The sequence below is a fragment of the Orbicella franksi genome, chromosome 12, assembly GCF_964199315.1.
Source record: "Orbicella franksi chromosome 12, jaOrbFran1.1, whole genome shotgun sequence".
Classification (NCBI taxonomy): domain Eukaryota; kingdom Metazoa; phylum Cnidaria; class Anthozoa; order Scleractinia; family Merulinidae; genus Orbicella; species Orbicella franksi.
In genome coordinates this window covers 12,798,893-12,813,761 of record NC_138156.1, presented here as the reverse complement: position 1 = coordinate 12,813,761, position 14,869 = coordinate 12,798,893, and the positions used below count along the sequence as shown (strand labels likewise).

At 41.5% G+C, this 14,869-nt stretch overlaps 1 protein-coding gene across 1 annotated transcript in view; it reads left to right on the top strand.

The window, feature by feature from the left end:
• LOC145463982 (uncharacterized) overlaps positions 1-14,869 on the top strand; it is a 126,383-nt gene that overhangs the window by 76,080 nt on the left and 35,434 nt on the right. The window contains exons 70-85 of the mRNA XM_081447781.1: positions 327-659; positions 1,084-1,413; positions 1,969-2,307; positions 2,755-2,910; positions 3,361-3,516; positions 3,931-4,263; positions 4,574-4,906; positions 5,486-5,836; positions 7,122-7,442; positions 8,086-8,412; positions 8,823-9,155; positions 9,649-9,981; positions 10,365-10,694; positions 11,143-11,481; positions 12,029-12,679; positions 13,171-14,487. Of these exons, the coding sequence (XP_081303907.1) occupies positions 327-659; positions 1,084-1,413; positions 1,969-2,307; positions 2,755-2,910; positions 3,361-3,516; positions 3,931-4,263; positions 4,574-4,906; positions 5,486-5,836; positions 7,122-7,442; positions 8,086-8,412; positions 8,823-9,155; positions 9,649-9,981; positions 10,365-10,694; positions 11,143-11,481; positions 12,029-12,679; positions 13,171-14,487 (6,282 nt within the window). The remainder of the gene's footprint in view (positions 1-326; positions 660-1,083; positions 1,414-1,968; positions 2,308-2,754; positions 2,911-3,360; positions 3,517-3,930; positions 4,264-4,573; positions 4,907-5,485; positions 5,837-7,121; positions 7,443-8,085; positions 8,413-8,822; positions 9,156-9,648; positions 9,982-10,364; positions 10,695-11,142; positions 11,482-12,028; positions 12,680-13,170; positions 14,488-14,869) is intronic.

Here is a 14,869-nt window from a genome sequence, read left to right as displayed (position 1 = left end):
ACACGTTACCTTTGTCTAATAATACGTATCGGTATTATATCGCCCTCTGAAAGGAGCTCGGTCACAGTAATTTGAGTTACTTTAGCCACGTACAAATTTATCTTTAAATTGAAGGAAACATGAAAAGAGTAGTTTACCAAGATAGAAAAACACCAAATAGATAATAATATACCGTAAAGGAACAAGGATGGCTAAAGATGGAGAAGATTGACAGGGACTACAAACGACGAACTTGAAAATTTTAGGCTAAACTTTTCAAGATGGGCAAATCGTGACGTAGCTCCTTTAATGTCTGTCAGATACCTAAACAATCCATTATCTTACAGGACTTGCAAGACGACCTCGAGAAAAACAAACCGTTGCTGCTGTCAGCTGAAGACAGTGGGCACAGATTGGTGGAGGTGTGTTCAGAGGAGCTGACTGTAGACTCTGTGGTAGCCACCAAGCTTGATCCGCTACAGAAGGCGTTTGAGATCCTGTATGCCGCGGTGGTGGACCGATTGGGTCAGCTGCAGATGAGACTTGTTCAGTCCCAGGAACTGGACGCGTCGCTTGCTGACGTCATTCGGTGGCTGGTGGAGATGGAGAAGACACTAAGCCGACAGGAACCCATTGCAGTTCAACCTGTTAAAGTTAACAGACAGAAGCAAGATCAAGAAGTAGGTTTTCATTGGTTGTATTGTTTGTTTTAGCTGATGGGTTAGTTTGTTGTTGTTGTTATTGTTGGCAAATTAAATTAACTTGGCAAACAAAAAGATGAAGATTAGAGACTACATACATGCTGAAAGAACTGACAGAAACTGATCAAATTAAAGCATTTGTAAGTGTTAACATTGAACGATATTTTTTTTGTTAAAAACCATCAGATTTGGAGACGTTTGTTAGATGTGCTCTTGTAAATGTTGTAGCTTTTGATGTCACCATTGAAAGCAGATTTTTATTCTTTGCCTTTCAATACCGCTGTAATACAAAATATTACTATGCTCTTTTTGAGAAGTAGGCTAATTGTTCAGCGAAGATCTTGTTGTCGTAGATATTGAAATACGCGGATGTTAATGTGTTTGATATGGTAAATTTCCGTAGGTTTTCTGTAAAGAGATTGTGAGCCAACAACCAGTGATTCAACAAGTGGAAAGTAACGCTACTAATGCGATGATGTCTATGCGGTACGGACCAGACCGTGACGTACTCAAATACAAACTGGCAGATATCGACCGACGCTTTACTGCCGTGTCTGAGAAATCCACCCAGCGGAAACAGACTCTTGACTCCATCCAGCCCCTGACAGGACAGTACCATGACGTCATGAACGCGTTTTTGATTTATTTGGACAGCGCTGAAGATAAACTTGAGTCACTGAAGAAAGTACCACGTGACGAAGAGGGTGCTGCTCGCCACAAAGCCGACGCACAGGTAACGCGTGAGCTATGTGTTACATTCAGGTTGGAAAAGGGTTGCGTGACAAGTTGTTACTCACCTAACTATATTCACTTAGGAACGGGCTATTATGTTTTTGAGGGGTGGATTAAACAGAAAAAACGGCTGAAAAAAAAAAAAAAAAAGGATGAAGTGCTCTCTACTATCCAGGTCCTATTTTTGATGTTAAAAAGCATTCTTACACCAGCCATTGTCCACCCCAAAAGACCATGTACAACCTAAAGGTGAGCAAAAAATTTCATGCCCCAGAAAATTGCCTACCCCCTCCCACCGCCCCTTGCTCAAACAAATAATGGTCTGTCCTTCATATTACGATAGTGTTTCTTTTCTTCTACCTTTTCTTACTGTTAAGGGAATGAATAATTCCATCGGTTTTTTTTTTCTCTAAACAAGCTTCTTTCAAAACGGTTTATCGACCAATTTTCCATGACATAAATCCGATACAAACTGAGGGTTGTAGCAGAGAAATTGTCGGGTACTCCTCGTGTGGAGTTGGTCTTGCCGACATGCTGTCTTTCAATTGTGTTTCAGGCGTTCTTAGAAGGAGTAGAGAGTCACAGAGGCGTTCACCAACTGGTAAACATGTCTTCGAAGGCCTTGTTGGACTTCTGCCAAAGTAACGCTCTCAGTGTAGACACATCACACATCATAGATGACGTACACAATGCCAACACTCGCTATGACAAGCTGGGTAGAGCAAACTTTGACATGGAAAAACAGAGCCGAGTGGCTGAGCAGAGTGTCGGGCTATACCAGAAAGCTTTGCAACCTGTGCAGCAGACGTTTGTCGATGTTGACAGTTTTCTCGAGTCTGAGCCTGCGATAGGACTGGACGCAGAGAAGGGCAAGGAAGAACTGGTGAAAGTTGATGTACGTGGAAATTTGTTTCAGCTTTAGTTAGTCAATGTGCTAAGCTTCTTTATTTAAAAGCGGGATTACAAAGAGCTACGAGTTGTGATGATATGGTTTTTGTTTGCTACTGTTTATCGAAGCCTAAAGTTAAGGAAGACTAAGGAAAGTTGCTTTCAGTGCATCTTCATTTGGTGAAATTCTTTGTTCATATTCTGGAATGATTCGGCGAGACTGAGAAATATACAGATTTGACGATGACTTTTACGTTTTGCAAGATGTCAGTAGATGCTGTGAATCATTTCCATCACAAACCAAATGAACGTTTTCCCACCGACGTAGCAAAACGTTTCTTTGATTTGATTCAGTAGCGGTCGACCTCCTCTCTGACTCCACTCCCTCACCTACCCTACCCATACTTAGCGAAGATATACTCAAGTTAACACGCATCTGTTCTGCCAAATCTAGGAACTTTTGAGCACTCTTGAAGAGCAGAAAGCTGATTTGGAGGTTGTGGAAATGTCAGGTCCTCCTCGTGTGGAAAAAGCCGTGAACTTAGCGGAAGAACTGGCTACCGTGTCGCAGAAATATGACATGAATGTCAACAAGCTGAAACGACAGAAGGTATGGAACTGTTCATACAAGGTTTTCGCTAAACTTTGTTACTTTCTCTTTTGTGTCTGCGACAATTGCCCTGGAACCGAGGGTTTTAATTTTTTTTATTTTAAGTATGATTATTATTATTATTATTATTATTATATTATTATTATTACTATTATTTTTTAAAAATAATAATGAGGAGTGTAAAAAACTATTATTACTATTACTATTAAAACTAATAAAAACTATTATTATTGTTATTATTATTATTATTATTATTATTATTACGTTTTGCTAATTTGTCGTTCCGTAGTCCTTCTCACTCCTCCGAAATCTATATTTTCCTTGCTTCTTTTTGGATTATTGTTACAGTTATGTTATTTTTGTACCAAAATAAACAATTAGTTTAAGGGTTGCTTTGATTTGAAGGTAATTTGCCCGTCGTGACATGAATTCTTTACATGTTTTGTACAGGGTCGATTAACGAAGCACGTTGAAAAGCTGCTGATGTTTATGAAGATTCAGCATGAAGTAGAAGTTTGGATTGAGGAAATGTCTGAAACGATCAGTCGGTTGTCTCCAGTCAGTGAAGACAGCGAGAAGGCCAAGGCACAGCTGGCAAATGCTAAGGTAGGAAAAAAAAGGGGTGTAGTACAGATCGAGTCTAGAATGAGAGGAGAATAAGCAAAGAGGGATACCAGAGACACTTCTAAACAAGGTGCACGCGCAATTTTTAAGCTCGAAATTTTGGAGGAAACTGAAAAGGCACTGAATTTCGAAGCTGAAAATAATCGGTGGTCATCGTGCAGTTTCAAAGCCCTAAATATTGTTGTGAAAGATACATGTTCAGCATGTCGTCAACGCGGGACAAAGAAAAATGATCTGAGTCCCCACCTGACGGGATTCGAACCTATGACTTCGCAGATACCGGTCTTGCTTTGTAAACCATTGAGCTGAGGAAAGATACGTAGTAAACTGTAGGACATTTGTCCTGCAAGAGTTTTCGTTCAAGTCTTCTATAAAACCTTCGTTGCATCCTTGCAGGCCCTCAACGAAGAATTCCAAAAGTATCGTCCAAAGCTTGAAACACTGGAAGAAATCACGGATTATCTGCTAGAAACAGAAAAGGACGACCCTACTCTTGCAGCAGAAGTCAGAGAGAAGTTCAGCGCTGTGGAAGAGCCTTTTGAACGGCTCCACTCAACCGTTCTCCAGCGCCAAGCTCGTCTGCAGAATATCGTTATCCAAGGTCAAGATTTCCAGTTGTCGTTGAGTGAAGCGCAAGATCAGTTGAACGAATTTGAGAGAAACATCGCTCAGCTACCAGCTATCAGTGGTATTTACGAGGTAGTGCAGCAACAGAAGGAAGATCACGAGGTAAATAAGAAATAGTTGTTTTTTTCTGCCTTTAGAGCTTGAAAATTATGGTCCTTCTGGAGACAAACTTCCTCGAAGTAATGAATAAAGCCTTAGCGTGTGACCATTGACGTGATACGTACTAAGGAGCGCTTTTATGAAGTGCTGTATGGTTTTTTATTGTCATTAACTAAGTTTATCAGCTCTATAATTGACTGCAAACCGAATGTTTCAACTTCTCATGTAACCGAACGCAACACTTTTGTCAAAGTCAAAGTGATTTTAAAATTGTTTTCTTTTCACTGTCATTTTTTGATGTTTGTTTTTCCAGGGTCTGTATCTTGAGATCACCTTGAGAGAGGTTGTGTTCAATGAACTTCTCAAACTTGGCCGTGAGGTCCTGGAAAAGACCGAACCAGGCCCCAACCGTGAAGATCTTCAAAAGGACTTGAATAACCTTGAAAGCCGCTGGACGGATGTGTATTACAAAACTGTAGAAAGGCAAGAGAAACTAGAGGAAATTGTACCGCTGGCTCAGAAGTACACTGACTCAGTCAGTAATCTCCTTCCGTGGTTAACAGAAACCGAGCAAATGGTAGCAGACTATCACGTGACGATTGTCTGTGAAAAGCATGCGCTGATCAGGGAACAGACTTTCATTAAGGTTTGTGTGTTATGGCGTGGATTTTGTGAAATTATGGAGCCTTTTAGATCAAGAAACCCTAAGGAATGGTTAGTGCGAATAGGCCATTTTCAGTATATTAAAATTGTAGCATGGTTTCGAGGCTTGGTGGAATAAAACAAAAGGAATTAAGTCATCCCTCAACCTCGATGTAATTTCTTTTGTCTTATTCCCCCAAACCTCGGAGCCAAGTTATAATTTTAATGGATCAAAAATGGCCTATTGAGAGAAGTATATGTTTGCAATCAGACAGATTTTCTTCCTAAAGAGTTCGACACTCTCCAAACTAAATTTGAAAGACTTGGAAGTCCTTACAACTGAATTTGCTTGAAAACTAGTGAAGTTTGTTGTTTTGATCATTGGCTCAAAACTTCCGTTAGTAAATGATTTTAAAAGCAAACGAAACTCTTGTACAGGTTTTACTATAATGCTAGACATGAATTTAGAACTTGAGTAAGAAGCAAATCGTGGTTGTGTGACATGTTCTGCGTGATGACTGAAATAACTGTGAAATGGGACAACAGAAGCGCGTTAAAACGTTTTCTTCTTTTCCTTGAACAGTACCTGCAACAGTTCGTACAAGAGGATATAGAGGGGCACCGTCCAATCTATCGCTCACTTGTGGACAGCTCAGATGATTTACTTGAAAGCTGTGAAGATTTGTCCGTCACTGAAGGTGTGCCACAGATACAGGATGACGTCAAGGACATGATTGACAGGTGGAGCAAGGTAAACCAGTTTTATCTTGACAGACGAGGACAGGTTTCCGAAGCCGCGCTAATTGTGAAGAAATACAGGAGCTTGCTGCTGCCAGTTGAAAACGAACTGGGCCGAGTGGAACGACGAATGGAGGAGTTTGAATATGAAGGAATCAATATCGAAGTTGGCAAGAAAAAGCTGGACACTTTGAAGGTACAGTAGCAGGCGAATGATAGCTGGTTTGTATTAAGAATAATAATCCTCTAAGGACGTTCGCCTCCAAAATGTTCCCACGCACAGATTTTTTTAACAACACTTGCCATGCAGTAAGGTAAAGATCAACTATGGCCAAAAAGGCAAAACGATGGAGGGTCACCCTGTTCGTGTTCAAAATGAGGCGCATGGTAGACCATGCGTTTTAAGGAGCTTTTGTTATTTTAAGACGTTCTTAGCGACTATCAGCAATAAAAGATGCTACAATAGTAAAATTTAGATCAGGTAAACGTTCTCAATTCAGCAAAACTAAGTATATTAAGTAACTTTTGCAGCTGATGTCGTTCCTTGAGGTATAACTACTCGCTTAAGAACTTGTGAAACTCATGGCTTATGTAAATAGACATTTCTTTTTGAACGTCCGAAGTGACTGCCTGAAATTCTCGCCGCAAGTTCCAATATTGAGCGGGGCTACGGGCAATGGGATGTCTCAAGGAGATTCTATATGTACGATGTTTTGAAGAGCGCTAAACTTTAAATATTATCAATGTAGAAATAGTTCGTATAGTGTGATCGTCCAGGTGAGTGTAGTTCTGAAAAGAACTGTTGTTGGTGACTGACGTTTCGACAACCTGAGCAGAAGTCATCTTCAGAGTCAAGTGAATGGTGTTTGTCAGTCGATGATGTTATAAGTCTGGTCCGTTGAACGTGATTGGTCAGTATAGCCATGATGGTATTGGCTGAAAGACTCGTGTAAAGTTTGTCGTCAGTCATTGGTCGGTTTCGATCCGTCTATTGTTAATCAAATAGGTCGGTTTTTGGTCCGTGTATTGTCAAGTCGGACTGTTAGAAGTCCGTTTGTCGGTTTCGTTTCCGTCATGGATAAGTCGTTTGTAAGGCGCCGGTAGTTGTTGAAAAAAACAAAAACCGACCTATTTGACTAACAATAGACGGATCGAAACCCACCAATGACTGACGACAAACTACTGACCAATCACGTTCAACAGACCAGACTTATAACGTTATCGACCGACAAACACCATTCACTTAACTCTGAAGATGACTGCCGCTCAGGTTGTCGAAACGTCGGTCACCAACAACAGTTCTTTTCAGAACTACACTCACCTGGACGATCACACTATACGAACTACTGATACTCCTGGGTTCAAACCATTCACAATGTAGAAATAATTTTCAAATATCACTTTAAATATTATCAATATAGAAATAAATTTCAAAGTGGAAATGAATTTCGTTGTTTGACATTCGTTCATTTGTATCGCAGGTTATTCAAGAAGATGTCTACAGTTTAGAATCCCAGCTTGAATCTGTGAGCGATCAAATTAAAGAGGAAGACAAGGCTTACCTCGATTTCATGCCGATCAAACAGCGTGTGTCTGCACTCGGTCAACGGTGTAGTGCTCTGCGTAAGGACACCAATGAGAGAATAGCGAAACTCGAGAAGATTGTGAAAGAGTTGACAACATTTGTTACAGCCACTGGAGAACTGCAAGTCTATCTCAAGACTGCATTTGAAAAACTGGGTAACTTGGAGCCTATTCATAACGATGCAGACGTGATTAAACAGCAACTGAAGGAAGTACAAGTGAGTTCTTATGTATAGCGTCACGTATACGAATAGAGTAGATCCTATCCATAAATGGCTGCCAATTTTAAATTCTTTTGTATGCATTTCAATAGACTGTTTTCGATATATTAAAATTCAGCTTGGCAGTGAGGCTTAGAGGACACAAACAAAGGGAATTGAATGACAAGTTTATTCATTTCTTTTGTTTGTGTCCTCTAGGCCTTACTATCAAGCTGAATTTTAATATGTCGAAAGTGACCTATTAGCCTCACTAAACTCGTTTGACTAAATGAGTGTAAAAATTCAGTTGAATTATCAACTCAAAAACGAGGTTAGGCCGGCTAATTTTAATACTTACAAGAGAGTTTATAATTGGAAGCCATTTATGAAAAGAGTCTTGCAGTATTTGGGTTCAGTATTAGCTTTCTGTACTCAGCATGACTATGTTGTACGGTTATGATATTTGAACCTCTTACTGCTACTTTTCTCTTGCACCTCCTCAGAGCTTTTACAGAATGGGTGATACAATAAACAGTTTAGAATGTCACCCATTGTGTACAGAAGTGTAAAAGCTCTGAGTGTGCCATGCGCAATCTTGAAATCTGTTGCTGCTTCTTTGAGTCGCAGTGTTTCATTGCTTCTCTGTTATTGTTCCAACCAGGCGCTTCAAGAGGAGGCCAACACCCAGCTTGGCGTGTTGTCGACTGCCGAGATAGCTGCTACCACTATTTGCTCTGACAAGAAGGACGATCTGAAGGCCACCCATGAAGTGAACAAATCACTACATGAAGTTCAAACGCCTATGTTGGATGTGTTAGATAGACTTCAGACTCGCGAACAGGACTTGAAGAGCGCTCTGGAGCATCTGGAAACTTACAAAGCACAGCTGGAACCAGTGCAGGAGGTGTTCTCCCAGGTGGAGAGCACTGTTGAGGCCCAAGCCCCGGTCGACTTGAACAAAGGAGAAGATGAACTCGGCAAAGTGGATGTAAGTGAGATATATGCACAGTCCTAAATTAAGTAATCGGACAAGTAATGGGATGGTCTAGCCGTCGCAGAAATTTTTCTCCTTTCCAATAACAGCAATTTATACATCCACTGACCGTGAGAGCAAGAATTAAGTGGCTCGAAAGAATTTGACCGTGCATTGACAAAACTGGATATTGTATTTGAGTATGTGCATGGTGTGAAAGAGTACTGAGAGTGGAATTCAATAAAAATACGAAAACTCAAATCCTTTGTTTATATATCCAATGTATAATTCAAACTCAAAAAATATTAGCTCAGAGGTAACAAACCAAGCAAACAAACCCTTAAAATCGTTTGAAACAAATTGCTTCAAGATCATTCTTCTGTGTGTTTGGCTAACAGTACGTGTTCCTCTTTTGTTGCGCGCAGACGATGATCAAAGAAATGGAAGAGAGCAATAGACATGTGCGCTTGATTAGGACATCGAGTCAAAAACTCCTCCGAGTCATGGACATTCAGTCGGAGCCTGGGGCCGAGGTGCAGACGGAGGTCGCCAAAGTCACGCACAAGCAACGTGATCTCAGTTCTAGTCTCCGCCTACGCCGCTCTAAAGTCGAGAAGAGTCTGCAACTGTATGGAGATTTCTTGGAACAGATTGAAAAGGTGGAGAAATGGCTTCCAGAGGGAACTGAGCGAGTTCAGGCATTAGAGCTTGTGAGCGGCGAACCAGATGTGATCAGAAAAGAGCTCGATAAAGTGCAGGTTTGTCTTGGCTTATCGTGTGATTGGACATCTTGAAAACTTAGCTTAATTCTTTGGTCTTCACTATCCGACTTCCTCTTTGGTTTATTAGTCGGACTGCTAATCTTTTATCTTGAAGTTTTCTTAGTTTTAAGGTAGTATTGTTCATCAGCAGAAGTGACTTTACTATAAAGCGTTTTCACTCACGTGGCCAGCAGCCATTCAAATTTTCTTGGAACAAAAGAAGGTGTTAACATAAGAAAGAGTTCAACTCCCACAGGATTGGTTTGGTACACCAACATGGCCAACGTTTCATTGTTTTGGAACACCAATATGGCTGCCGAGACGTCACGTGAAAACGATTTACACCATGACGTTGCATGTTTGAATATTTTGCTGGTTTTGTGTCACAAAGTTACGCTATACTGATAGTTCTTTCTGAAACCGGCCAAAGTTAATAAAAATGTTATGGATTATTTCCATTTATATGGCGTTTATTTTGTGATCATTGCAGGATGTTGAAGAGGACGTACAGGCGAACGTAGCCTCATTAGACAACGCCAAGGGGCTAGCGGACAAAATCAAAGAGCTTAGCAGCGAAGATCCTGTCATTAATAGAGACCTTGACGAAAACGTAAAGAAGGTAGAGCCACCCTTAAACGAGCTCATCTCTACCTTGAATGCGCGACAGTCCGAGCTACAGACAGCGCTGCTACAGAGTCAGGAGCTTAAAGATTCCGTAGAGGAGTTTAGCGGCTGGCTGTCGGCAGCGGAGAATCGGTTGAACCTCCAGGGACCCGTGTCTGCCAGGCATAAGGTGATCATGGACCAACAAGACAAGCTACAGGTATGCAGTTCTAATATGTGAGGCACAACATCCCGGGATGAAAAACACCCTTAAACGGAATCTTAGCTGCATACGAAACTAAGAGGAATTCTGGGTATTACAAACCAACAAAATTCAGTTTAGAATACGTAAGAACCAGAGCTTTTCAATCTGTTACATTATTGACTATCCATACATATCTACGGATTCTGTAACTCGCTTCTGTTTTTTCATTTTTCATTCATCTCTCTCAATAGTTTCTAAGCCTTAGCCATATCTGTAGTCATTGTTGTCTTATGACCTTTGTAAACTATTATCAAGTCTTCGCTTATCAGCTTTGTAAGGAGTGACTGAATTATAGAATTATTCCTGAACACTCTGACACCAACCCTGATTCTCTTTAGGTCCTTGAGAAAGATTTAGATCAACACAAGCCAGTTCATGAGCATGTCATGGAGAAAGGAAAAGCAGTACTGGATAACATGAAACCAGGACGCGAGAAAGACAACTTAGAACAGAAACTCCAAGACCTTGATACACGCTGGAACAGCCTCTCGGAAAGAATATCCCAGCGGGGCGAGAAACTTCAAGAGATTGAACCTTCAGCAGGCAAATATGTCAACAGCTCTCTACCTTTTACAAGCTGGCTTTCAGAATCAGAGGAGCGTTTGAAAGAATGCGAAAAGATCCCTGAAGACGAGGAGAACGCGACACAACAACTTGAGTTACTAGAGGTTAGTTTAGATTCAGAGAGAAATAAATCTTAAGAAGAAACAACTTGAAAAAGGCGGAAAGGTGTCTTCTAAAACGAGTGAAGGAAAGAATAACTTGATATATCTCACTCGTGGATTCTGCGGCTGATTTTGAAGGGATGTGTTTTGCTGCCGGTTTTGTACCCTTTTGGTAGCTCAAATATTCGGTGAAATTTATTTCAAGAACTTTTAACATGAGTGCGAAAGTAATTTGTTGAGCTTTCGAAGGCTAATGATGTTTCAAATCGCAGTACTGATCACGTTGCGTCTAGTGAGAACGGTATATTTCCTCGAGCCGTAGTGAACACTCTGGCAACAAGAACTTCTTCAGGTATTGTCATTGGTTTTAAGAGGGTCTTACTTTGATGTTAGTTTTCTTATCATACGTAACCTCCTGGGATTAATCTAACTCGGCTTTTGTTCTCAACAGACTCTTCAGCACGAAATTCTTGTACACAAGCCAGATCACCAGACATTCGTCGAGTCGTCCACACACCACACGGACATTTGCAGTGACAAAGAAGTGACAGATGATTTGTCTGTTGTGGAGGATGAGATCGCCTCTATCGACAAGCGCTGGAATGACCTGTGTACCACTGTGGGTGATCGTCTCCAGACTCTGGAAAACATCCAGGAAGAAATTCATCGATTTCAAGTGGTGCTTCGCGTCACTCAGAAGACTCTCGTAGAGATCGAGCAGATTGTGGTTGTTGAGTACATGTTGGTGATGGATCCAAATAAAGCTAAACAGGAACTTGCCGAGATTAAGGTAAGAGAGCAAACGAACATTGGTCAGATTAGTGACCCGTCAATTTGGAATGAGTGGGCCATCTGAAGTGCAAGAGAAAGAGAACGTATAGAGTTTCCTGGAATACTAACTCGCTGTTGCATTTTGTAACCGAGTTTTTCTTGTCATTTCCAAATATATTACAAATCCGAAACACTCTTTTACTGAATTGTTTTGTTCGATTCAAACTTTATATATTTATTTTAGTGAGATTACAATGACAGAGGCTACGTAAAATGCTCCACGTCTACCTTTACGAGAAATATTGTATATAGCTATTTATACTATGCCATAGAAATTACAGCCAATCAGAATACAGGTGAGCCATTGTGCATTCGACGGTAGTACGTCCAACCTTCCCATCATGCGCCGCGCGCGTTGATTGTGTTGACCACTGAATTTTCTATGCCTTGTGTATACCGAAAAAATATAAGTGACTCGTGGTATATTCCGTGGTATATTCCGTGGTATTCCACGAGAGAGCATTGCATAACTAATGTTGACTTTTATTCTTTTGCATTCCTTGCAGAAAGCCATCGTGCTTTTGAATAACCGCCGACCGGAGCTGAAAGACCTTGAAAGGTACGGAAAAGCTTTAACAGAGAAGACTAGTTCTCCTGAATGGCAAGAAAACGTGGCAGCCGTCCACCAGAAGTACAATACGCTAGAAACCAAGTTACACGAGAGAGAAGATTTTATGGAGAGAGTCGTTCACTACATTGTCATGTACACGACGAACACTAGGCAAATTGAAAGGAAAATCCCGAAGATCAAGGAAGAGATTTCCAGTCTTGCCCCTGTTAGCAGCGAACCAGAGGTGATCCAGGAACAACTCCAGGACGCTGAACAGCTACAGTCCGCGCTTGTTGATGACCGTGTCTCCCTTGACAGTGCTCAGGAGGCTGCTGATTGGCTGGCTGCTAACTGTAACCCAGGCCATCAGGAGGAGGAGGAAATGAAAACCAGAGTCAAGGTGTCGAAAGAAGCATTGGACGAACTGATGGCTATCAACACTGAGCGGGAAAACGCTTTGAAGTGCGCTCTGATGCAGTCCAAGGAGTTCAAGGCTGCGTCAAATGACTTCCTCATCTGGCTGAACGGTGCGGAAGACAGGCTTGCTTCTCAGCCTCCTGTGACGTCAGACACGGACTCTATTCGAGAACTCAAGAAGGATCACGTGGTAAGTAAAGTTAGGATTTTTCCTAACTGTTGTCGAGGTTGCCTAGTATATCGTGTGATTTTCTTGAGCAATCTGAACCATCTATATCCTTTTAGGTTCACTATAATCTCCTGGGTGTTTCTCCGCCATAGCGAATAATTATTTGGAGTTGCTGCTTGATTTGTACTCTGCAAAAAGTTACTAAGCGTGTCGTTAACGTCGCGTCTTTGATACAGTCAACTCCCTACATAACTTGACTCTAGTTATGCAGGCGAGAGCTTTGTTTTGAAGTATTGAGTCGTTTCTTGGAATAAATGTGTAGTTAACAGAAACAAACTTCTTCCTTGTTCGGGTTTTATCCATTCTTTGTTTGTATCTCCGTCTGTGTGAATATAAAAGCGAACCAAAACGACCCAGACATCCCAAGATAAACACACTGAACTCGAATACAAATCTGCTCTAATTAAAATGTTCGCTTTTACCGTGTTGATACCTGTCATGTCTCTTATCAGCCTGTCTTTGAAGACGTACAACAACATGAGCCTGTGCTGGTCGTCTTAAAGAAGTCAGCTAATGAAGTCCTCCAAGCGACGGAGCCTGGTAAAGAGCGAGACAAAGTGGAGCAGAAAATGGGCCAGATACAAAACAGATGGGACAAGGTTCAAAAGAACGCCACTGACCGCAAAGCCTTGCTGGATCAGATAGAACCTGTAGCTCAAGAGTACGGCGAAGACCTTCAAAACTTCCTGTCTTGGTTAGTGACTGCTGAGAGGAATACAGCCCTCTTAAAGTATGTACCCTGCGATAGGAAAGGTCCTCAAAAGTACGAAGAACTTCTCAGGGAGATGGAGGGTGAGGTTGTTGAAAAGGAGAGCTCTCTCAGTGAATTAGATCACATCGCGCGGTCTTTGTTGGAGTTCAACCCAGAAGACGTCAATATCGTCAACTCACAAGTCCAAGACGTGAAGAATCGATTTGCCTCGCTTCAGAACATCCTCAAAGAGAAAGCAAACAACCTCGAGAGAATTAAACAACTCCTAGAAAACTTCAACTACCGCGTACATGCTGTGGAGGAGCTTGTGGTGCAAGGTGTTATCGTCTTCGCCTACAAAACGTCACTGATGGATGCTGATGGAATTGCTGAGAGGCTGGTCCTTATACAGGATATATTAGATGCTTTTACAGATCAAGAGGAAGAGTTAGAGCTGATTCAAAGTGTTGGAATGGACTTGCTTGACACTCTGGAAGATGACTCCCCAGATGCTGTGATCATCAGAAACCAGGTGGATACCCTGTACATGCGATTCCGCGTCACGAGAGACCATCTGCAGAAACGCAGGGCACAACTGGAAAAACACAATCAACACCTTGTGCCTTTCAGGGAGAACATCCAAGAACTTAAAAACTGGTTTGAAACTTTCGGCGATGTCGTTGAGAAACTAGAACCGATCAGCACCGAACCCAGGAAACTCAAACAGCAGTTAGCTGAAGCCGAGGAGTTGCAGAATGAAGTTCAAGAGAAGACGTATCTTCTCAGAAGTGCACAAACTGAAGGCGAGTGGATGATGGAGCACAGCAAAGAAGATGAAAATATGGTGATTGATGTGGTGACTATTCTAAGCGAGTGTCAAGCCAAGATGGATCGTTTAACAGCTAAATTAGATCAGCGGCATTCTCGTCTGCAAAGCGCAGTCATTGAGAGCCAGAGTGTAGAGGTGACTTTCGCTGAGTTTGTTGACGACTTGAGTAGGATTGAAGAGCAGCTCGCTGGTATGCGTCCCATCTCTGTGGTCCGTGACACGCTGAAGGAGCAAGAGCGCCAGTTTGAGGTACAAATCTTTTATCTCTTCACTACCGTTCTCAAAATTAAACTTAAATCCCAAATTTAACTGGCAAAATATCAGAAAACAAACGAGACCACATTACAGTGGTTAAATACTAGGATTTCTTCCGCAGGCTTTATAGTTAAAAAACTATAGAAAGCGAAAGTACTTTTTAGAAGCTTTTGATTCACACACAACATTTTCATTCACAGCCTTAAAGGTACCTACCTTACATAGTATAATAAATAGCACCACACGAAAGTGTTGCTCATTTACTTTCATTTAAATGGTCACGCACTAGAGTTTCATCCACAGACCTGAAAGTTAGAAGCACATAACTTTACTTGAATACGTACCGGTTAAACGCTAAACATTCAAGAGAACAATT